Below are 25,400 nucleotides of genomic sequence, written 5' to 3'. Positions count from 1 at the left end.
GCGGTATAAACGGAACCGAGCCAGCTGGATCCCAGACGTGCGTTGCGGTAGTCGACCCTGTCCCTCTGCCGGTCAGGGCGTCCTGAGGGAGACCCAGAGTCTCTAGAATGGCTGTTGCCCCTTCGAGGTCTTGTACTGGGTGAGCTGTGGCCCCTTGGAGGACTGCCAGTGTGCGGGAACCCCTCCATCTATACGGTATATTTCTTTCACGCAATAGTTGTGTGAGAGGCTGTAGGGATCTGCGCCATGCCAGGGTGCTACCTGATAAATCCCTGAAAAAGGTGAGTAGTGATTCCTCAAAGTTGTAGGGGGTCTTTCCCTTTAGAGCTCCCAGGACTGCCATCCTGTCCTGTTCCGATTGAAAGCGGACAATCAGGTCTCGCGGTGCCGATGTTGGTGCCCTGGATTGTTTCGGGATTCTGAACATGTCGACGGGTGTCACCGTTTTGGCTTGTTTAGCTGGTAGTATCGCTGTTAGTAGCCTCCTTACGAGGTGTGGTAGCTCTGCATCAGGGATCTTTTCTGCTACTCCTCTGATTTTGAGGTTTTTGTCTCGCCTGGAGTCCTCCAGCGATGCAAACCGCTGTTGTGCGGCGATATGCTGCTCGTGAAGCGAGTGTACTTCTCTTTTTAATTGGGCGAGTTGTGCCTGCGTGTCATGGGATTCCCTTTCTATGGTCCCCATGCGGCCAGAGAGGCCCTGGAGATCTTTGCGGAAGGTCGCCATGTCTGTATGGATGTCTTTCCGCAGGCCCGCCAGCAGCTCCTGCATGTCTGCCTTGGTGACAGGGGTTGTGTCAGGCTTTTGTGTAGTAGGTGTCGGGATCTTGTTCAGCTCTCGCGGAGCAGGTAGGTGGAGGTCCCAGGGCTCTAGGCTTTGGTCATCCGAAAATTCAGAGCTCTCCCCCATGTAGTCGGCCATCTTAGGCAATGTAGAGCCGTGTGCCTGCCGCCACATGTCGCCGATGCTCATGCCCGGTTTCGGCTTGTCCGGTCTCTGCTTTTTAATTTTCCGACCCATGCCGAGGGGGACTGGTGGGGTCGATTTTGGGGTATTAGGATCGCTAGAATCTTTTTCGTTAGGCCTCTGGTCTCGGAGCACATCAGGCGTGCGACCGTTCCGTTCAGCAGCCACCGGAAGTCCCTTTATTAGTTTTTTACAAAAATTTTTTTACATAAAAACTGCAATTTTACTGGTGATTTCATCGTTGTGATAAGTTTTACTATTTTAAACACTCATATTTGTGTCTAGCGAAGTCTCCCAAATATAACAATACCCCCCATGTACAGGTTTTATGGTGTTTTGGAAAGTTACAGGGTCAATATAGGGCTTGCCCGATCTTGTTTGCCAGATTGGTTTACTAGGTCTGTGCTGCATTTTGAGACCATATGGTAGCCCAGGAATGTGCAATAACCCCATCCTGGCATACTATTTTTAAATGTAGACAACCCAGGGTATTCAAAATGGGTATGTCCAGTCTTATGTAGTAGCCACTTAGTCACAAACGCTGGCCAAATTTAGCGTTTTTATTTGTTTTTTATAAATTTTTTTTGCAATTTATATTATATATATGTACACACACACACACTTTTATTTCCTATGTATGTATAATTTATTATAATTAAAGCATTTTATAATATATTATACATATATAATGCATGTATATGATTTTATTATAAGTGTATTTTAAGATATATATATCTCAAAGTACACTTATAATGAAATCATATATATGCATTATATATGTATAATATATTATAAAATGCTTTAATTATTTTATAATATATTATACATATATAATATATGTATAACATATTTATTTATTTATTTTTACTTTATAACAGCCTGGGGGACTCCACGGTCTTTAAAAGGACCACGGTCGTTAAAGGACCACTCTAGGCACCCAGACCACTTCAGCTTAATGAAGTGGTATGGGTGTCAGGTCCAGCTAGGGTTAACTAATTTTTTTATAAACATAGCAGTTTCAGAGAAACTGCTATGTTTATCAATTAGTTAAGCCTTCCCCCTATGTCCTCTAGTGGCTGTCTCATTGACAGCCGCTAGAGGCGCTTGCGTGCTTCTCACTGTGATTTTCACAGTGAGAGCACGCCAGCGTCCATAGGAAAGCATTATGAATGCTTTCCTATGTGACCGGCTGAATGCGCGCGCAGCTCTTGCCGCGCGTGCGCATTCAGCCGACGGGGAGGAGAAGAGGAGGATCGGAGGAGGAGAGCAGGAGGAGATCTCTCCGCCCAGCGCTGGAAAAAGGTAAGATTTAACCCCTTTCCCCTTTCCAGAGCCGGGCGGGAGGGGGTCCCTGAGGGTGGGGGCACCCTCAGGGCACTCTAGTGCCAGGAAAACGAGTATGCTTTCCTGGCACTAGAGTGGTCCTTTAAGGAGATATACATAGAATGAAATAGTGTGTGTGTGTGTATATATATATATATACAGGGAGTGCAGAATTATTAGGCAAATTAGTATTTTGACCACATCATCCTCTTTATGCATGGTGTCTTACTCCAAGCTGTATAGGCTCGAAAGCCTGCTACCAATTAAGCATATTAGGTGATGTGCATCTCTGTAATGAGAAGGGGTGTGGTCTAATGACATCAACACCCTATATCAGGTGTGCATAATTATTAGGCAACTTCCTTTCCTTTGGCAAAATGGGTCAAAAGAAGGACTTGACAGGCTCAGAAAAGTCAAAAATAGTGAGATATCTTGCAGAGGGATGCAGCACTCTTAAAATTGCAAAGCTTCTGAAGCGTGATCATCGAACAATCAAGCGTTTCATTCAAAATAGTCAACAGGGTCGCAAGAAGCGTGTGGAAAAACCAAGGCGCAAAATAACTGCCCATGAACGGAGAAAAGTCAAGCGTGCAGCTGCCAAGATGCCACTTGCCACCAGTTTGGCCATATTTCAGAGCTGCAACATCACTGGAGTGCCCAAAAGCACAAGGTATGCAATACTCAGAGACATGGCCAAGGTAAGAAAGGCTGAAAGACGACCACCACTGAACAAGACACACAAGCTGAAACGTCAAGGCTGGGCCAAGAAATATCTCAAGACTGATTTTTCTAAGGTTTTATGGACTGATGAAATGAGAGTGAGTCTTGATGGGCCAGATGGATGGGCCCGTGGCTGGATTGGTAAAGGGCAGAGAGCTCCAGTCCGACTCAGACGCCAGCAAGGTGGAGGTGGAGTACTGGTTTGGGCTGGTATCATCAAAGATGAGCTTGTGGGGCCTTTTCGGGTTGAGGATGGAGTCAAGCTCAACTCCCAGTCCTACTGCCAGTTTCTGGAAGACACCTTCTTCAAGCAGTGGTACAGGAAGAAGTCTGCATCCTTCAAGAAAAACATGATTTTCATGCAGGACAATGCTCCATCACACGCGTCCAAGTACTCCACAGCGTGGCTGGCAAGAAAGGGTATAAAAGAAGAAAATCTAATGACATGGCCTCCTTGTTCACCTGATCTGAACCCCATTGAGAACCTGTGGTCCATCATCAAATGTGAGATTTACAAGGAGGGAAAACAGTACACCTCTCTGAACAGTGTCTGGGAGGCTGTGGTTGCTGCTGCACGCAATGTTGATGGTGAACAGATCAAAACACTGACAGAATCCATGGATGGCAGGCTTTTCAGTGTCCTTGCAAAGAAAGGTGGCTATATTGGTCACTGATTTGTTTTTGTTTTGTTTTTGAATGTCAGAAATGTATATTTGTGAATGTTGAGATGTTATATTGGTTTCACTGGTAAAAATAAATAATTGAAATGGGTATATATTTGTTTTTTGTTAAGTTGCCTAATAATTATGCACAGTAATAGTCACCTGCACACACAGATATCCCCCTAAAATAGCTAAAACTAAAAACAAACTAAAAACTACTTCCAAAAATATTCAGCTTTGATATTAATGAGTTTTTTGGGTTCATTGAGAACATGGTTGTTGTTCAATAATAAAATTAATCCTCAAAAATACAACTTGCCTAATAATTCTGCACTCCCTGTATATAAATATATATATATATAATATATATATATATATATATCTAAGTGTATTTTGATATTAATATATATATATATATATATATATATATATATATCAAAATACAGTTAGAAGAAAATTACATATATATATATATATATATATATAATTTTTGTAAAAATTATTTTTACAGTCTTTTTATTCATTTTTATAATTAATTATTATTTAATTTTTATAATAATATATACATATACAATATATATGGTTGTTTTATATATATATTTTATATATATACGTGTGCAATTTTACTCTAGGTGTATATTTAAATTAGTATATGTATATATTAATAAAAAATACACGTTATCTATAAGATATACATATACATAATATATATATAGATATAATTTATCTATCTATATATCTTATATATACATATATATATATATATATATATATATATATTTTAATTTTTTTATTTATTACTTTTAACTTTTTTAAAACTTTTATTAACTTTATTTTTACTTTTTCACCAGCACTTCCTGTCAGTTCACTGTGGCAGCACTGTGGACACCTATTGTGTCACATGTCCCTGGCGGTCCTACAGTGAAGGGGGGGGGGGACTGTCTGGGCTTAGTCGGCATTGGGGAGGGAGAGGGAGGGTAGAGGGTTAATTTCATAATTATATATTTTTTTAAATTATTATTATTTTATTTTTATTGTTTTTTAACTATTGCTGAGTACCTCGATCCCTCGAGGCACTCAGTACAGGCAGAGAATCGGAGGCATGCCTGATGGCTTCCGATGCTCTGCTCTACACTGCCGGGCACCACATGTGGCAACCTGGAAGTGATCGCTCGGCAGTGTAGGGGTGTATGGGGGCGGTGTGGGGGGGGGGGTATTTCACGATGCCTCGATATCAAGGCATCGTGTAATACCCTTAGAGCGGCTGGAGGCAATCACGATTGCTTCCAGCGCTCATTTTGGCCATTTTGGTTAACGACCATTTTTGGCTGATGTACTCTGTACGTCCGCGGTCACTAAGGGGTTAATCCTAAAAGAAAAATTAACAAAGGAAAAAAAAAAAGAAATAACATACCTACGATCCCACGCGGAATTCAAGCACTACCGATAGACAGATTGTCCTCCGGTGACATCTCTTCTTCTCACTGTGACGAATGTCCCTGAGAGGGAAAGGACGCTTCCGGTGGCGGTGTTACACCTTCAGCAGCAAAATGGTCTACTTCTGTATTTGTAGTGTTTCAAACTGAAAATCTGCACATACAGACTCCAAACACCATAACCACTTCAAATCACTGAATGGTGCTTCAAGCTACTTTTTAATACATAAATCCTCAGCATGGCTTTGCCTGCTGCTGAATGAAGACAAACAGGTTCTGAAAAGTGATGATTTAATCCTATTATTACCTTGATGATATTTATTAAAGTGATCTAAAAAGTGACGGGTTTCTCCGTAGTAAATTCAGCCAGTTTTCATGGAAATTACCATTTTAGAGGATTGTTAAAATTAGAGTGGGAGAAAAAAAGAAAAGCAAACTTTTCTGTCGGAAAAAGTGCGACAAACATTGAAGTAAAGCAAATTGATAAAAGAAGCTATAGATAAAAAAAATAAAACATGTCAATTTAACCAAAATTGTTGCTGAAAATGAGACATAACACTTTCAGTGACACTTTGATCAATCTTTCCAAAAGTATCTATTGATATTGTAAATTGTCATCTCTCCTCTCAGTCACTGACATAAGACGATTGCAAGCTCCCTAGGTTAGAATGCTGAATTCTAGAATGCAAGAGAATATTACCTGCAGATTCCTGTCAATCAGGCGATTGGTTTCAAAATCATCATCGTCCTCACCAAACGGATTAATTATCTGCTCTGCAACCTGGAGGAAATACAAAGTTATTTGTGAGCCTTATGTATACGGTGTCCCAAAAGGCCAAAGGGCTGTTAAGGGGACGCTGCAGGCTCGTGTTAACCAATTCTTTCCTTTTACATCAATAATGCATATAAAAAATATGTAAACAGGATTTGTATTTGCTGTGAAGCCCAGGATTTACAGTATCTGCAGTAAGCTCTATGCAGACCAGGACATGATGTGGCGAAAGTGACCTCGCCACTGTTTTTTGGAGGGGCCTGTTTGCCAGCCTCCTGCCCCGCGACTATGGCCCTGGGATGTATTGCCCTTCTAGGAACTGATTTGGGCATAATGGATTTTTATATTGCTGTTTCTGGCCCTTTGATTCCCAGAGAAAGGATTTGTACTTTTAAACTGGCACTTCCGATGCAGTCGAAGTGCCGAAGTCGTCGAAGTGGCCGCCATTCGAAAACCGAACACGTGGTGGCGGCGGCCATTTTAACTCATTCGAACGCGGTCAGCGGTGTGTGCAGCCAAATCTATGGAACTGTTTTCAGCTACCCAATTGCACGAACACTGCTGACCCGTACCTTCTACTCCACTTCGACACTGCGGCTGGAGACTAAGTTCCGTTCGAAGATTCGAACGCTCGTTCGAATGGGACTTGGTCATTTTTTCAGTGTAAAATAGACCGACCGCACAGCCCAAATCCATGGAACTGTTTTGGGCATGAAAATGTGCTTGCGGTCGGTCATAAAGGGACCTCAACCTAACTTTTTAACCCCTGGACGGATTCATGTGATTTTTACATATGTTGCTCCCCAAGTTATGCTGATCACAGAAATATAAGTTTTAATTTGTATGTGATGTAAAATGAGGGAGTTATAAAAATGTATAAAAAGTATGTTTTTTTTAGCTTGGAGATAATTGAGTAGATACAGTAAGTAACTCAATTATCTCCCAAGCAGAGGGGAGGGAATCTGTGGGTTGTAACCATTGCTTGATTGGCTAATGTATTGTCTGTGGGCATCTCCCTTGCATGGGAGAACTGCATAAAAGAAGAGTGTGTGTCATTAAACCAGAGTTCTTCTTCACCCTCAATCTAGAGTCCTGTCTCTTATTGGGGGAATTGCTATATCACTACAAGGGATTACTATGCTCTGCATACTCCCTTAGCTAATCACTACTAAGTAGACATGTGCAATTCGTTTAGGTCCGAATATGTATTCCGACGAATTTCGGGCAATTCGGACATTTGGGTACTTCTGAATGTCCGAATTGCTGAAGTGCCGAATTGCTGAATTGCCAAGGTCCCGAAGTTCCGAAATTACCGAATTTCCAAAGTGTAGAAGTGCCGAAGTGCCGAAGTTCCGAAGTGTCAAAGTGCCGAAGTATTGCATGTTTAGGAGTTTCAAACCGTACTTAATAATAATAAAAAAAAAATAGAAAAAAGGAAAAAAGAACGTAAAAAGGGAAAAATTTGAGTCGCTTCACTGGAGCGGGTGATTTGACGCCCTGTGGGAGAGGACTGTCCAGTGCTCGGCTTCCAACTGCCTAATTAGTGTGTCCGTGGGCTTACCTCCAGCATGGCTGCGCCGTACGTTATTATGGGGTTTGTGTGCGCTCAGTGGGTCAGGTGGCCCCACCTGAGTCCCCCCAGCTTCTCCTTTCAAGGCAGGTCCCCCTCCTTCCCCCCCAAGGTTCGCGTCCATGCCTGCGGTAAGCTCCAACGCTCTGTGGGCACTCGGAGGCCACAGTTGTCCAGCTTCTCCCCCCCTTAGGATCAGCCAGGGCTCCGGCCTCCTGCACCTTCCCAGCTGCAGCAGAGCCCCCCTGGAGCTCCAGCCCCGACTCGCCTCTCCCGCCTCCGGTCTCATACATGGTGCCGGTGTGCGTCCCCCCGGCCACCGGTCCACCGCGGGGCCCGCGCACTCAAGCACCACAGGGCTCACAGAGTGGGGGCTTATTCTCCGGACCACCCCCGAATCCAGAGGTCAGAGCCGGCTCCATGCCTACCGGTCCGCCGACCGGTCCGCCGCCCGTGATCCTCCGCTCTAGGGCCGGGATTTCTCAGCCTGGGCCTCCGCCACGTGCGCGCAGGCTGCCCCTCGCTATATTGACGTGGAGCAGTCGTCGGCCATTTTAGCTCAACGTGGACATACCTTGTGTGTCTGGTATGTCCCCATCTCCAGTATCTGAAGCTTTGACTCTTGGGCCGGGATCATGGGGCCCAATTATGGGGCTGAAAAAAGAAGATTTTAGAAGAAAGAAAACATTGAATGGTAAGTTCTTTTTTTTTTTTTTTTTTTACAGGTTCTTAGTTAAATGTCCCCCCCTCATTATTTTTAGGGTGAGGGGGTAGGCAGGGGGATCATTTTTTTTGGGGGGGAGGGGGTGACTAGGGGTTTGGGGACCCTTAGTCACCTGGGGGGGAAATTTTTTTTAGGGCCCCCACCCGCCGCTCAGGGGTGGGGGCCGGGGGGGAGGACAATAGGTCCCCCCCTATTGGTATTAAGGGCCCCCACCCGCCACTCAGGGGTGGGGGCCAGGGGGGAGGACATTAGGTCCTCCCCTTTATTAGTATTTAGGGCCTCCACCCGCCGCTCACAGGTGGGGGCCAGGGAGGAGGACCTTAGGTCCCCCCTTTTTAGGATTTAGGGCCCCCACCCGCCGCTCAGGGGTGGGGGCCAGGGGGGAGGACATTAGGTACCCCCCTTATTTTACTGTAGGGCCCCCACCCACTGCTCAGGGGTGGGGGCCAGGGGGAGGACATTAGGTCCCCCCCTTTTACTATTTAGGGCCCCCACCCACCGCTCAGGGGTGGGGGCCAGGGGGAGGACATTAGGTCCCCCTTACTAGTATTTAGGGCCCCCACCCACCGCTCAGGGGTGGGGGCCAGGGGGGAGGACATTAGGTCCCCCCCTTATACCAATTTAGGGCCCCCACCCGCTGCACAGGGGTGGGGGCCAGGGGGAGGACATTAGGTTCCCCCCTTATTAGTATTTAGGGCCACCACCCACCACTCAGGGGTGGGGGCCGGGGGAGGACAATAGGTCCCCCCCCATCATTTTACTTTAGGGCCCCCATACGCTGGGGGTCCTATTTTATTTTTTATTTTTTTTAAAACAGTGAGCAGCCACAGGCTGCTCACTGTTTACGAGACATGCCCCTACTCGCGGTATAGCGAGCAGGGGCAAAATGTACTAATACTAAGTCATTTTTACTTAGTATTAGTAAATTTGTCTGAAAGACCAATTTAGGTCTTTCAGCCTTTTGGTAGATAACTCCCTAATACCGTGGGAATTAGGGAGTTATCTACTAAGTGGCTGCAATAGAAGTGCCGAAGTCCCGAAATTCCGAAGTTCCGAAATGCCGAAGTTCCGAAGTTCCGAAGCGCCGAAGTTGCCGAAGTTCCGAAGTGCCTAAGTTCCGAAGTGGCGAAGTTCCGAAGTGCTGAAGTGCCGAAGTTCCGAAGTTGCCGAAGTTCCGAAGTGTTGAAGTGCCGAATCGCCGAAGTCCCGAATTGCAAAAATTCCGAATTTCGGAATGCCGAACCGAACCGAAAATTGTCCCCATGCACATGCCTACTACTAAGCTCTTTTAAGAGCTTGTTCCTGTCTTGCTCTCTGAAGGAGTCTACGGTGGTTATGGTGTCGGCTTGAGTGCTTGGAGCCCTCAGGAAGCGCTAGGAGCATCCTTCAACGGAGGTACCCAGTCGGGGTGCCAGGTGATCCGTTACACATGACTCCACCAAGATCTTCACATTTTTGTGGCAGTGCTGAGCTTATCCTACAACATTGCTGTCTGCTTGTTCTCTGATGCACAGTAAGTGCTTCTGGGAGTTGTTGAAAACCAACAGCTGAATGTAATAATATCCTAATCAACTGTATAATTGCAACAAACTAATTATTACTAACTGTAACCACATTTACACAGTGCACCTAACGTGTATGGAAGCCTGGAGTGTCCCTTTATTAATATAAACCCACCCAGTATGACTAACTGTAACCTAATCTACAAAGTTCACCTAACGTGTGTGGGAGCCTGGAGTGACCCTTTAATAATATAAATAGTGATGTCCCGAACTGTTCGCTGGCGAATAGTTCCTGGCGAACATCGCTTGTTCGCATTCGCCACGGATGGCAAACACATGCGCTGTTCGGTCCGCCCCCTATTCGTCATCATTGAGTAAACTTTGACCCTGCCTGTACCTCACAGTCAGCAGACACATTCCATCCAATCAGCAGCAGACCCTCCCTCCCAGACCCTCCCACCTCCTGGACTGCATCCATTTTACATTCATTGTGAAGCTGCATTCTTAGTGAGAGTAGGGACAGTGTAGCTGCTGCTGATTTGATAGGGAAATTGATAGCTAGGCTAGTGTATTCAGTGTCCACTACAGTCCTGAAGGACTCATCTGATCTCTGCTGTAAGGACAGCACCCCAAAAAGCCCTTTTTAGGGCTAGAACATCAGTCTGCTTTTTTTTTCTTTCTTTTTTTCTGTGTAATGTAATTGAAGTTGCCTGCCTGCCAGCCTGTGTGTCAGGCTCACAGCATATACTGTGCCCACTTGCCCAGTGCCACCACTCACTCACTGGTGTCACAATAGCTTGCATTTAAAAAAAAAGCAAAAAAACTTTTTTGACTGTAATATAATAGCAGTCAGTTTCCTTCACTAGTGTGCGTTTCAGGGCCTGCCCAGTGCCACCACCCACTCACTGGTGTCACAATAGCTTGCATTTAACAAAAAAAAACTTTTTGGACTGTAATATAATAGCAGTCAGTTTCCTTCACGAGTGTGCATTTCAGGGCCTGCCAGGGCACATTGTCACACCAGTGCAACTCATATCTGGTGTAACAGTAGTGTACATTTTTTTAAAAAAATGTTTTTGACTGTAATAGATTGAATAGCAGTTAGTTGTCTGCCAGCTTGTGTGTCAGGCTCACAGCGTATACTGTGCCCACTCGCCCAGTGCCACCACTCATATCTGGTGTCACAATAGCTTGCATTTAACAACAAAAAAACCTTTTTGGACTGTAATATAATAGCAGTCAGTTTCCTTCACGAGTGTGCGTTTCAGGACCTGCCAGGGCACAGTGTCACACCAGTGCAACTAATATCTGGTGTAACAGTAGTGTACATTTTTAAAAAAAAAATACAATTTTGACTGTAATAGATTGAATAGCAGTTAGTTGTCTGCCAGCGTGTGTGTCAGGCTCACAGCGTATACTGTGCCCACTTGCCCCGTGCCACCACTCATATCTGGTGTCACAATAGCTTGCATTTAACAAAAAAAACCTTTTTGGACTGTAATATAATAGCAGTCAGTTTCCTTCACTAGTGTGCGTTTCAGGGCCTGCCAGGGCACAGTGTCACACCAGTGCAACTAATATCTGGTGTAACAGTAGTGTACATTTAAAAAAAAAAAAAATACAATTTTGACTGTAATAGATTGAATAGCAGTTAGTTGTCTGCCAGCGTGTGTGTCAGGCTCACAGCGTATACTGTGCCCACTTGCTCAGTGCCACCACTCATATCTGATGTCACAATAGCTTGCATTTAACAAAAAAAAAACCTTTTTGGACTGTAATATAATAGCAGTCAGTTTCCTTCACGAGTGTGCGTTTCAGGGCCTGCCAGGGCACAGTGTCACACCAGTGCAACTCATATCTGGTGTAACAGTAGTGTACATTTTTTTTTTAAAATACAATTTTGACTGTAATAGATTGAATAGCAGTTAGTTGTCTGCCAGCTTGTGTGTCAGGCTCACAGCGTATACTGTGCCCACTCGCCCAGTGCCACCACTCATATCTGGTGTCACAATAGCTTGCATTTAACAAAAAAAAAACCTTTTTGGACTGCAATATAATAGCAGTCAGTTTCCTTCACGAGTGTGCGTTTCAGGGCCTGCCAGGGCACAGTGTCACACCAGTGCAACTCATATCTGGTGTAACAGTAGTGTACATTTTTTTAAAAAAAATACAATTTTGACTGTAATAGATTGAATAGCAGTTAGTTGTCTGCCAGCGTGTGTGTCAGGCTCACAGCGTATACTGTGCCCACTTGCCCAGTGCCACCACTCATATCTGATGTCACAATAGCTTGCATTTAACAAAAAAAAACTTTTTGGACTGTAATATAATAGCAGTCAGTTTCCTTCACGAGTGTGCGTTTCAGGGCCTGCCAGGGCACGGTGTCACACCAGTGCAACTCATATCTGGTGTAACAGTAGTGTACATTTAAAAAAAATAATAAAATACAATTTTGACTGTAATAGATTGAATAGCAGTTAGTTGTCTGCCAGCGTGTGTGTCAGGCTCACAGCGTATACTGTGCCCACTTGCCCAGTGCCACCACTCACTCACTGGTGTCCCAATAGCTTGCATTTAAAAAAAACGAAACTTTTTTGACTGTAATATAATAGCAGTCAGTTTCCTTCACTAGTGTGCGTTTCAGGGCCTGCCCAGTGCCACCACTCACTCACTGATGTCACAATAGCTTGCATTTAACAAAAAAATAAACTTTTTGAACTGTAATATAATAGCAGTCAGTTTCCTTCACGAGTGTGCATTTCAGGGCCTGCCCAGTGCCACCACTCACTCATATCTGGTGTCCCAATAGCTTGCATTTAAAAGAAACTAAACTTTTTGGACTGTAATATAATAGTCAGTTTCCTTCACGAGTGTGCATTTCAGGGCCTGCCAGGGCACAGTGTCACACCAGTGCCACTCATATCTGTTGTCACAATAGCTTGCACGCATAGTACATAGCTTAGCTTCGGGCACCTCTCAAGTTACCACTCACCCGCCTGCCGCCACCACCAACACTAGCACCACAGCCGCTTCACTTGGTATGTCAGAGGAGTTATTTACACATCAGTTGGAAGAAATGAGTGATGCGCAACCATTATTGCCAGAGGATGTAGATAACAGGGATATGTCTCAGTCAGGCAGCATTACACACATACGGTGTGATGATGATGATGTTGTACCCACTGCTGCTTCCTTTGCTGAGTTGTCATATACAAGTGAAGCGGTTGATGATGAAGATGCGTCCTTGGATGTCACGTGGGTGCCCGCTCGGCAAGAAGAAGAACAGGGCGAAAGTTCAGATGGGGAGACAGAGAGGAGGAGGAGGAGACGAGTTGGAAGCAGGGGGAGGTCGTCGCAAGGAGCTAGTGGCACAGTCAGACAGCATGCATCGGCACCCGGGGTCAGCCAGACAGCACGCCAATTAACGTATGCTGTTCTGTTGCCACCACCAGAATGTCGTCATTGCAGAGCTCAGCAGTGTGTCATTTTTTTTGTGTGTCTGTCTCTGACACAGCGATGCCATTTGCAACCTGTGCCAAAAGAAACTGAGTCGTGGGAAGTCCAACACCCACCTAGGTACAACTGCTTTGCGAAGGCACATGATCGCACATCACAAACGCCTATGGGATCAACACATGAGTACAAGCAGCACACAAACTCAAAGCCGCCATCCTCCTCCTGGTCCAGCATCTTCAGCCACGTTAACCACTGCTGTCCTCCTTGCCCCCTCTCAACCATCCGCCCCTCCGTCTCTCGCCTTGAGCAGTTCCTGCTCATCTGCCCACAGTCAGGTGTCTGTCAAGGACATGTTTGAGCGTAAGATGCCAATGTCACAAAGTCACCCCCTTGCCCGGCGTCTGACAGCTGGCTTGACTGAACTCTTAGCCCACCAGCTTTTACCATACAAGCTGGTGGAGTCTGAGGCGTTCAAAAAATTTGTAGCTATTGGAACACCGCAGTGGAAGGTACCCAGCCGAAATTTCTTTGCACAAAAGGCAATTCCCAACCTGTACTCAATTGTGCAAAAGGAAGTAATGGCATGTCTGGCACACAGTGTTGGGGCAAGGGTCCATCTGACCACTGATACCTGGTCTGCAAAGCATGGTCAGGGCAGGTATATCACCTACACTGCGCATTGGGTAAACCTGCTGACGGCTGCCAAGCATGGAATGCATGGCTCTGCAGAGGAGTTGGTGACACCGCCACGACTTGCAGGCAGGCCTGCTGCCACCTCCTCTACTCCTCCTACTCCATCCTCTTCCATAACCTCCTCGGCTGAGTCCTCTTCTGCTTCTGCATCTTGCTCCACATTAACGGCACCCCCCAGCTCCCCAGGTACTGTTCCACATCCCAGATACGGCAGTGTCATGCCGTCTTGGGGTTGACTTGCCTGAAAGCAGAGAGTCACACCGGACCAGCACTCCTGTCCGCCCTGAACGCACAGGTGGATCAGTGGCTGACTCCACACCAACTGGAGATCGGCAAAGTGGTTTGTGACAACGGAAGAAATTTGTTGGCGGCATTGCATTTCGGCAAGTTGACACATGTGTGTAATCTGATCGTACAACGCTTTGTGCATAAGTACTCAGGCTTACAGGACGTCCTTAAGCAGGCCAGGAAGGTGTGTGGCTATTTCAGGCGTTCCTACACGGCCATGGCGCACTTTTCCGATATCCAGTGGCGAAACAACATGCCAGTGAGGCGCTTGATTTGCGACAGCCCGACATGTTGGATTTCAACACTCCTAATGTTCGACTGCCTGCTCCAACAAGAAAAAGCCATTAACGAGTATTTGTATGACCGGGGTGCTAGGACAGCCTCTGCGGAGCTGGGATTTTGCCACGATACTGGACGCTCATGCGCAATGCCTGTAGGCTCATGCGTCCTTTTGAGGAGGTGACAAACCTAGTCAGTCGCACCGAAGGCACCATCAGCGACATCATACCATTTGTTTTCTTCCTGGAGCGTGCTCTGCGAAGAGTGCTGGATCAGGCCGTAGATGAGCGTGAAGAGGAAGAATTTTGGTCACCATCACCACCAGAAACAGCCTTATCAGCATCGCTTGCTGGACATGCGGCAACGCTGGAAGAGGATTGTGAGGAAGAGGAGTCAGAGGAGGAATGTGGCTTTGAGGAGGAGGAGGAAGACCAACCACAACAGGCATCCCAGGGTGCTCGTTGTCACCTATCTGGTACCCGTGGTGTTGTACGTGGCTGGCGGGAAGAACATACCTTCGGAGAGATCACTGAGGACGAGGAACAGGACATGAAAAGCTCGGCATCCAACCTTGTGCAAATGGGGTCTTTCATGCTGTCGTGCCTGTTGAGGGACCCTCGTATAAAAAGGCTGAAGGAGAACGACCTGTACTGGGTGTCCACGCTACTAGACCCCCGGTATAAGCAGAAAGTGGCAGAAATGTTACTGAATTACAACAAGTCGGAAAGGATGCAGCAGTTCCAAAATCAATTAAAAAGTATGCTTTACACAGCGTATAAGGGTGATGTCACGGGAATCTAACAGGGGAAGAGGTGAAAGTAATCCTCCTCCTCCCACGACCACGCCGGCAAGGACAGTACGCTTTACAGACGTGTTGTTGATGGAGGACATGCAGAGCTTTTTAAGTCCTACGCATTGCCACAGCCCTTCGGGGTCCACCCTCAGAGAGCGACTCGACCGACAGGTAGCAGACTACCTCGCCTTAACTGCAGATATCGACACTCTGAGGAGCGATGAACCCCTTGACTACTGGGTGTGCAGGCTTGACCTGTGGCCTGAGCTATCCCAATTTGTGATAGAACTTCTGGCCTGCCCCGCTTCAAGTGTCCTGTCAGAAAGGACCTTCAGTGGTATTGTCACTGAGAAGAGAAGTCGCCTAGGTCAAAAAAGTCTAGATTACCTCAACTTTATTAAGATGAATAAGTGATGGATCCAGAAGGGACTGACAGTGGGCGATACATTCGACTAAAAAAGGCCTGATGAAGGGGACTACTTAACACACCACTCCTATCTGGTGGCACATTAGAGTGCACGTGCAGTGCCCCAAATTTGAAGTAGGAGGACCGACCAAGGATCTTTTTCCATCTCCCGCTTCCTAAAATCGATGCCTTATATACACGTCCCCTGATAGGGGACGTAACAGGGACTAAACTAATAAGAATAGTACTACTTAACACACCACTCCTATCTGGTGGCACATTAGATTGCATGTGCAGTGCCCCAAATTTGAAGTAGAAGGACCGACCAAGCACCTTTTTCCATCTCCCGCTTCCTAAAATCGATGCCTTATATACAAGTCCCCTGATAGGGGACGTAACAGGGATTAAACTGATAGGAATAGTACTACTTAACACACCACTCCTATCTGGTGGCACATTAGATTGCATGTGCAGTGCCCCAAATTTGAAGTAGAAGGACCGACCAAGCACCTTTTTCCATCTTCCGCTTCCTAAAATCGATGCCTTATATACACGTCCCCTGATAGGGGACGTAACAGGGATTAAACTGATAGGAATAGTACTACTTAACACACCACTCCTATCTGGTGGCACATTAGATTGCACGCGCAGTGCCCCAAATTTGAAGTAGGAGGACCGACCAAGCATCTTTTTCCATCTCCCGCTTCCTAAAATCGATGCCTTATATACACGTCCCTTGATAGGGGACGTAACAGGGATTAAACTAATAAGAATAGTACTACTTAACACACCACTCCTATCTGGTGGCACATTAGATTGCACGCGCAGTGCCCCAAATTTGAAGTAGGAGAACCGACCAAGCATCTTTTTCCATCTCCCGCTTCATAAAATCGATGCCTTATATACACATCCCCTGATAGGGGACGTAACAGGGATTAAGCTGATAGGAATAGTACTACTTAACACACCACTCCTATCTGGTGGCACATTAGATTGCACGCGCAGTGCCCCAAAATTTAAGTAGGAGGACCGACCAAGCATCTTTTTCTATCTCCCGCTTCCTGGGTGGAGGAAGAGAGACCTTCAATGACATCAGTGAGGACAAGGAACGGGACATGGCTAGCTTGGTATCCAACCTTGTGCAAATGGGGAGTTTGCGGTTGTGCAAATGGACTATTTGCGGTTGTTTGCGGTGCGTTAAACGGGGAGTTTGGTCTGTCACTGTGAAGCGGGCATAACCCTTACACTACCTGATCGATACAACATCATACCTGATGTTTTAAATCACGTTATTCCAAACAATTTAGGAATGTTAGGTGATTTATGCCCTTTATGGATTAAAACCAGAGTCTGCATCAACTATGTAATTTTCCATGGGAGTTTTGCCATGGATCCCCCTCCGGCATGCCACAGTCCAGGTGTTAGTCCCCTTGAAACAACTTTTCCATCACTATTGTGGCCAGAAAGAGTCCCTGTGGGTTTTAAAGTTCGCCTGCCCATTGAAGTCTATGGCGGTTCGCCCGGTTCGCCCGTTCGCGAACATTTGCGGAAGTTCGCGTTCGCCGTTCGCGAACCGAAAATGTTATGTTCGCGACATCACTAAATATAAACCCACCCAGTATAACTGTAACCTAACCTACACAGTGCATCTAACCTGTGCGTGAGCCTGGAGTGTCCCTTTAATAATATAAACCCACCCAGTATAATTAACTGTAACCTAACCTACACAGTGCAACTAACGTGTGTGGGAGCCTGGAGTGTCCCATTAATAATATAAACCCACCCAGTATAACTAACTGTAACCTAACCTACACAGTGCTTGAGTGTATGTAACATAAACCTCCACCCAATGTTGTTGATAAGCGATAGAACTTCTGGCCTGCCCCGCTTCAAGTGTCCTGTCAGAAAGGACCTTCAGTGGTATTGTCACTGAGAAGAGAAGTCACCTAGGTCAAAAAAGTCTAGATTACCTCAACTTTATTAAGATGAATAAGGGATGGATCCAGAAGGGACTGACAGTGGGCGATACATTCGACTAAAAAAGGCCTGATGAGGGGGACTACTTAACACACCACTCCTATCTGGTGGCACATTAGATTGCACGTGCAGTGCCTCAAATTTGAAGTAGGAGGACCGACCAAGCATCTTTTTCCATCTCCCGCTTCCTAAAATCGATGCCTTATATACACGTCCCCTGATAGGGGACGTAACAGGGATTAAACTAATAAGAATAGTACTACTTAACACACCACTCCTATCTGGTGGCACATTAGATTGCATGTGCAGTGCCCCAAATTTGAAGTAGAAGGACCGACCAAGCACCTTTTTCCATCTCCCGCTTCCTAAAATCGATGCCTTATATACAAGTCCCCTGATAGGGGACGTAACAGGGATTAAACTGATAAGAATAGTACTACTTAACACACCACTCCTATCTGGTGGCACATTAGATAAGCATGTGCAGTGCCCCAAATTTGAAGTAGAAGGACCGACCAAGCACCTTTTTCCATCTCCCGCTTCCTAAAATCGATGCCTTATATACACGTCCCCTGATAGGGGACGTAACAGGGATTAAACTGATAGGAGTGGTGTGTTAAGTAGTACTATTCCTATCTGGTGGCACATTAGATTGCACGCGCAGTGCCCCAAATTTGAAGTAGGAGGACCGACCAAGCATCTTTTTCCATCTCCCGCTTCCTAAAATCGATGCCTTATATACACGTCCCTTGATAGGGGACGTAACAGGGATTAAACTAATAAGAATAGTACTACTTAACACACCACTCCTATCTGGTGGCACATTAGATTGCACGCGCAGTGCCCCAAATTTGAAGTAGGAGAACCGACCAAGCATCTTTTTCCATCTCCCGCTTCATAAAATCGATGCCTTATATACACATCCCCTGATAGGGGACGTAACAGGGATTAAACTGATAGGAATAGTACTACTTAACACACCACTCCTATCTGGTGGCACATTAGATTGCACGCGCAGTGCCCCAAAATTTAAGTAGGAGGACCGACCAAGCATCTTTTTCTATCTCCCGCTTCCTGGGTGGAGGAAGAGAGACCTTCAATGACATCAGTGAGGACAAGGAACTGGACATGGCTAGCTTGGTATCCAACCTTGTGCAAATGGGGAGTTTGCGGTTGTGCAAATGGACTGTTTGCGGTTGTTTGCGGTACGTTAAACAGGGAGTTTGGTCTGTCACTGTGAAGCGGGCATAACCCTTACACTACCTGATCGATACAACATCATACCTGATGTTTTAAATCACGTTATTCCAAACAATTTAGGAATGTTAGGTGATTTATGCCCTTTATGGATTAAAACCAGAGTCTGCATCAACTATGTAATTTTCCATGGGAGTTTTGCCATGGATCCCCCTCCGGCATGCCACAGTCCAGGTGTTAGTCCCCTTGAAACAACTTTTCCATCACTATTGTGGCCAGAAAGAGTCCCTGTGGGTTTTAAAATTCGCCTGCCCATTGAAGTCTATGGCGGTTCGCCCGGTTCGCCCGTTCGCGAACATTTGCGGAAGTTCGCGTTCGCCGTTCGCGAACCGAAAATGTTATGTTCGCGACATCACTAAATATAAACCCACCCAGTATAACTGTAACCTAACCTACACAGTGCATCTAACCTGTGCGTGAGCCTGGAGTGTCCCTTTAATAATATAAACCCACCCAGTATAACTAACTGTAACCTAACCTACACAGTGCAACTAACGTGTGTGGGAGCCTGGAGTGTCCCATTAATAATATAAACCCACCCAGTATAACTAACTGTAACCTAACCTACACAGTGCTTGAGTGTATGTAACATAAACCTCCACCCAATGTTGTTGATAAGCGTCCACAGACTTCAACTTATCAGTTAAATATTTCACTTATTGAGGTACAACAGAAATTGATGTGTTAAAGGTTAAACTTGATGGTCTCCAGTCTTTTTCTAACCTATTTTACAATGTAAATAAGTAACAATAAAGCAACGGATAATCCAATTCAGAACATTGACCCATAGAGTGAATGGCTAAGTTTCTTTGTCCGTGATTGGCTACGAGAATTCAAGCCCTTCCTGGTTCTGTAGACATTACTATATCAGGATCAGGTTCACACCAATAATATTTACCTAACAGATTGCTAAATATTGATGTTAATCTGTTTAATATAAATTACTGTCTTAGAAAACTGACCTTCAGCCACCCAAAGTAGGAGAAGAACTGGAGCAGGGTGAAGAGGGGAACGTACATATCTAAACTGTGCCCAGCGTGCTTCCGACTCGGGTCTAGAAACTGTCTTCCAATCAAGCAAAATGCAAAGAACGAATATACTGCAATCGTGACCACCTGTAATAAAGAAACAAAATAAAATTTTCAAGAAGACACATTAACCCACGGATTGCCAAAAGGGAGATTAAGGCGGGAAAAGCATGATGGCAATAGTATTTATAGAAAGGATGGAATCTATATTTAACCACACATATATAAGAGGGATATTGGGCATGGCTACAGACATACAAAGAGGCTGTGGGGAAGAGACACACAAAGGGGCTGGTGGAGAAAGAGACACACAAAGGGGCTAGGGGAGAAAAAAACCACAAAGGGGTTAGGGGATAAAGAGACATACAGAGAGGCTGTGGGGAAGAGACACACAAAGTGGCTGGTAGAGAAAGAGACACAAAAAGGGGCTGGGGAGAAAAAACACACACAAAGGGGTTGGGGAGAAAGACACACAAAGGGACTGGGGAGAAAAAGCACACAAAGGGCTTGTGGAGAAAGAGACGCACAAAGGGGCTGGGGAAGAGGCACACAGAGGGGCTGAGGGGAAGAGACACAAATGGACTGCGGGGGAAAAAGAGACACACAAAGGGGCTGGAATGAAGAGACATACGGAGGGGCTGGGGGGAAAAAGACACACAGAGGGGCTGGGGGAGAAAGAGGCACACAAAGTTGGCAATTTTTCTTTTTGAGCGGAGTGTACAAGTAATTGGTCTTGCCTAAGGCGCAAAATAGCCTAGTACCAGCCCTAACTACAAGCATTTGATGCTTTGCCATCCTTCAGACTGACAAAGCATAATATGTCATATTTATAACTTTCTTTGTATTGGTGATTTGTTGTCTTTGTTTAGTTGGGTTTTGCAAGACAGTAGTCCAAACTACGCTTACAGGATCAGTTACTAAAATAAGAATTCAAAGTGAATTTAAAGTTTAAGGCCAGAGTAGCCAAATGTAAAGCATAGCTGTATCTATTCTGACCTTAAATTTGAAATTCACTTCAAATTCTGTAATCCTGTGAACGAAATCAGATTATTTCAAGATATTTTCATTTTTTGAAATGAGAAAAAATGATGAGTATTGTAAACGTGAATTTATTTAATTTATTTATAAAATATTTTACCAGGATGGATACATTGAGATTCCTCTAGTTTTTAAGTATGTCCTGGGTCCAAAAACACTGCATTGTTACAACAGGGTACAATATTACATGTTTAGATGTTTTAACTGGCTTGAGACACATTATGTGTAAGAATCAGTCATTTCATTGCCAGCTGATGTATTTCTGATTTCCACGTGAAGGCATTCATACAGTAAAGCCCTGTTATTGGGCAATATAGAAAGGGTTCTCCATAGATGTTCTCACCTGTGTATACACGAGCGGCACACTGATCCAGTCATAGTGAAATAGCATGCTGCACTTTGCACGGTATTTATTCAGCTCCTGCAGAGAACAGTTAATATAAATGTGTGTGCGCGTATATAGCACTAATACAGTGTTGCTAAAAATACACCAGCAAAGACATTCAGTCATAAACCACAAGGAAAATACATATTGTGATCCATTTAGATGCTGTGTCTTCCAGGCTGATCAAAGCATCCACAACCTGATATTACATTACTTTACTATGGAGTTTCACAAAAATCTCAGGAACAAAAAAAATGTAAAAGAAAAGATATTTTTATAAACAGGCTAAACAGAGCAAAGAGGAAGAAAAAGGGAAAGAAAATTGAGCCAACTTGTTCACTAGTACCTCCTAATGGGGGGTAACCCCTAGAGTTTAAATATAAGAGAGAGAGAGAAGCTGGGGGTAGTAGTGATGAAATATTTGGATAGGGTAGAAGAGGATTTCGTTTGATATCTGTTTTCTACACAGTCCGCATGTTGGGGCTTTTTAAAGAGACCATATTAAAAGTGACGTTTTAAATTATCTATATATTACTTTTTCTAGGTATTCCACCCTATCCAAATATTTAATCGCTACTCCCTCCAGCTTCTCTCTCTCTTTAATATATTTCTATAAACAGATTCAGGTTTTAGCACACTGCGGAAATGTTATAAAATATACACCTTTACATTTATAAAACACTTAATTAACTTATCGTGAAGAAAATACATATAATAGCATTGAATATATTATTTAATTCAGGTTAGTTAATCTCTCCCGGCCTAGTTAATTCGAGCTATTTCCTGAACCCCACATCTCTGACTTTCAGATCACTTTCTCTGTGATCAGTATATCATTGTATCATCGGTTACCCATATTGACATTGTGTGTCATTTTAGTGTCTTTTCTGAGACACACCACCCCACCTTGCACACGTTTTAATAACACGATGCTTGCATACTTTTTTATGCCACGCCAGTCCCAGTCAATTCAGGAACATTGGTTGCATTATAATTTACACAAGCCTATAGGAGCAGATCTGGGGTTATTGAAAGGATCACTATACGGTCAGGAACACAAACATGTATTCCTGATACCCTATAGTGGTAAAACCACCATCTTGCCCCTGTCACTCATGCCTCCATAAATATAGTAAAAATCTTACTGTATTCAAGCTTGAAGCTGCTGGCTCTGCCCTGTCTGCCTCAGAAAAACAAGCTGTCTGCTGACATCATCAGAAGTGGTAGCCTGATCCAATCACAGTGCTTCTCCATAGGATTGGCTGAGACTGACAAAGAGGCAGATCAGGGGCAGAGCCAGCATGATTCAAACACAGCCCTGGTCAATCAGCATCTCCTCATAGAGATGAATTGAATCAATGAATTTCTATGAGGAAAGTTCAGTGTCTGCATGCAGAGGAAGGAGACACTGAATGTTTGGATGCATTTTAGGCAGCCATGACCTAGGAAGGATATCTAACAGCCATCTGAGGAGTGGCCAGTGAAGTTATCACTAGGCTGTAATGTAAACACTGCATTTTCTCTGAAAAGACAGTGTTTACAGCAAAAAGCCTGACGGTAATGATTCTACTCACCAGAACAAATTCAATAAGCTGTAGGTGTTCTGGTGACTATAGTGTCCCTTTAAGGTCACCAATGATGTTTGCCTTGCCCTGATCTCTGTTACCTGAAAGTGCTTTCTGATTTCTAATTTTGACTCCTCTTTGCTTTTTGACTCTGACCTCTGGAATCTGTGCGTTTGACTTTGTTTAATCACTTTACTACTACATTCTACCCAGCCGCTCTAAGGACGGGTAAAGGGTCTTCCTGTTTAGTATAGAATACTCCTAGTTCTAGGTTTGCGTGTCAGGGTTCTTCCAGCCTTCACAAGTTACCAGTGTTAAATTGTATTATATGGGTTAGTATTAGATATGTGCATCTATTTTGTTCTGAACCTTGCATCGTCCATATTTGGACTAATAGAACAATACAGAAGTAGCTGAATTTCTACATACACACAAAAAAAAAAATAACTGAAAACAATCAGATTAGGAACAAATTGATCTAAAATTTTTTAGATCCATTTGTTTTCATTATTATTATTATTTTATTATTTATATAGTGCCGGCAAATCCCGTAGCTCTTTGAGGATAGCAAACTTGGGGTCTCGCCTTCTCCGCCCACCCTGGACCCAAGTCTTGGATCCAGATCCCAGTGGGTAGACCTCTCATTCAGAGAGTATAGCAATCAATAGATTAGTAAAGCCGTTCCCCCCACACATGAGCCAAGGCTTAATGCTGGGAGTAATCTGTTTTATTCAGGGCCCCACGCTGCCTTTTTTGCAAAAGCCCATGAAAGGGGTTTCTTACACAAAATCACAGGGTAGTCCTTGCCCTGTACCTAAGAGATAATTGAGTCAGGAACTGTACAAACTAAATTATATCCAGGTACAGAAAACACACAATTTACAGACACCCCAAAAGTACCCCCAAAATAAACGAAACCCCCCAAAAAGTCACATCCCTGGATAGCCGGTTTTCCATGGAAGTCACTTTTTGGACAGACCACATTTTGGCTTCTGCCCAAAATAGTTCCATGAGAAAAGTGTTAGCGGTCGGTCAATTTCGGTAGCATAAAACGAAAGAACTACCGAACGTAGTCTATATTTGAACCATGGGGCTTGTTCTCCTCATCCAGACGAACGATTACACCGAACATTGTTCTTCTAGGATATATAGAACCGAACGTAGGCGATTATGGAAGTCCAGCGGTGTTCGGGATTTTCCGTGTCCGATTTTAGTTCCATGAACTCGACGACCAAACACTGCTGCCTGCATACACGTGAACAAGATGGCCGCCACCTCTTGGTCATTAATATGAACTGCGGCCGCCCAGCTGAACAATTAGAACACTGAGGTGTGAATCGCTGCCAGGTGTCAATAGGGCATAACAAGCACTCGGGTGGTCCATGGTTCGTGTGTCTGTTCGGTTCCCAAATAGTACAGGGAAATGGCACGAACAAAGTCTTTTAACAGGGTTTCTGCAGGGCCCATAGTCTTTACGTAGGAGGCCAGCCAGCATGCCCCTCTAGGAACACGTGGAAGAGTCATTTCTGCCACACTCCTTAATTTGCAATCCTGTGTATATCACATACATTCTATATACATGCAGCAAATTAGGGAACTATCTACTAAAAGATGAAAGGTTCAAATTAAGAAAAAAGATTAGAAAGAAATAAAATGCAAGTGCCACTTTAGGCCACCATAGTTGAAGAGTGTTAAGTGATCAAACTTGATAGAGCATTAAGCCATAGTTTTTGTTATAGTGTTAAATCATTGCATTTTGATAGAGCGTTAAGCCTTCGCTGTTGTTAGAGCGTTAAGCCTTCGCTGTTGTTAGAGCATTAAGCCTTCACTGTTGTTAGAGTGGTAAGCCTTCGCTGTTGTTAGAGTGGTAAGCCATCGCTGTTGTTAGAGTGGTAAGCCTTCGCTGTTGTTAGAGTGGTAAGCCATCGCTGTTGTTAGAGTGGTAAGCCTTCGCTGTTGTTAGAGCATTAAGCCTTCGCTGTTGTTAGAGTGGTAAGCCTTCTCTGTTGTTAGAGCATTAAGCCTTCGCTGTTGTTAGAGTGGTAAGCCTTCGCTGTTGTTAGAGTGGTAAGCCTTCTCTGTTGTTAGAGCATTAAGCCTTCGCTGTTGTTAGAGCATTAAGCCTTCGCTGTTGTTAAAATGGTAAGCCATCGCTGTTGTTAGAGTGGTAAGCCTTCGCTGTTGTTAGAGTGGTAAGCCATCGCTGTTGTTAGAGCATTAAGCCTTCGCTGTTGTTAGAGCATTAAGCCTTCGCTGTTGTTAGAGTGGTAAGCCATCGCTGTTGTTAGAGTGGTAAGCCATCGTTGTTGTTAGCGTGGTAAGCCTTCACTGTTGTTAGAGCATTAAGCCTTCGCTGTTGTTAGAGCATTAAGCCATCGCTGTTGTTAGAGTGGTAAGCCATCGCTGTTGTTAGAGTGGTAAGCCATCGCTGTTGTTAGAGTGGTAAGCCTTCGCTGTTGTTAGAGCATTAAGCCTTCGCTGTTGTTAGAGTGGTAAGCCATCGCTGTTGTTAGAGTGGTAAGCCATCGCTGTTGTTAGAGTGGTAAGCCATCGCTGTTG

The 25,400-nt window shown here is 44.6% G+C and overlaps 1 protein-coding gene across 1 annotated transcript in view; it reads right to left on the bottom strand.

The window, feature by feature from the left end:
- Nucleotides 1–25,400, bottom strand: part of BEST4 (bestrophin 4) — a 45,174-nt gene that overhangs the window by 8,012 nt on the left and 11,762 nt on the right. Inside the window, exons 4-6 of the mRNA XM_063427169.1 lie at nt 21,235–21,312; nt 19,788–19,940; nt 5,809–5,889 (exon numbers count right to left, since the gene is read on the bottom strand). Of these exons, the coding sequence (XP_063283239.1) occupies nt 5,809–5,889; nt 19,788–19,940; nt 21,235–21,312 (312 nt within the window). The remainder of the gene's footprint in view (nt 1–5,808; nt 5,890–19,787; nt 19,941–21,234; nt 21,313–25,400) is intronic.

Source organism: Pelobates fuscus, chromosome 7 (assembly GCF_036172605.1).
Source record: "Pelobates fuscus isolate aPelFus1 chromosome 7, aPelFus1.pri, whole genome shotgun sequence".
Taxonomy (NCBI): domain Eukaryota; kingdom Metazoa; phylum Chordata; class Amphibia; order Anura; family Pelobatidae; genus Pelobates; species Pelobates fuscus.
Note: the sequence above shows the minus strand (reverse complement) of the source record. Positions and strands in the feature narration are given on the sequence as shown.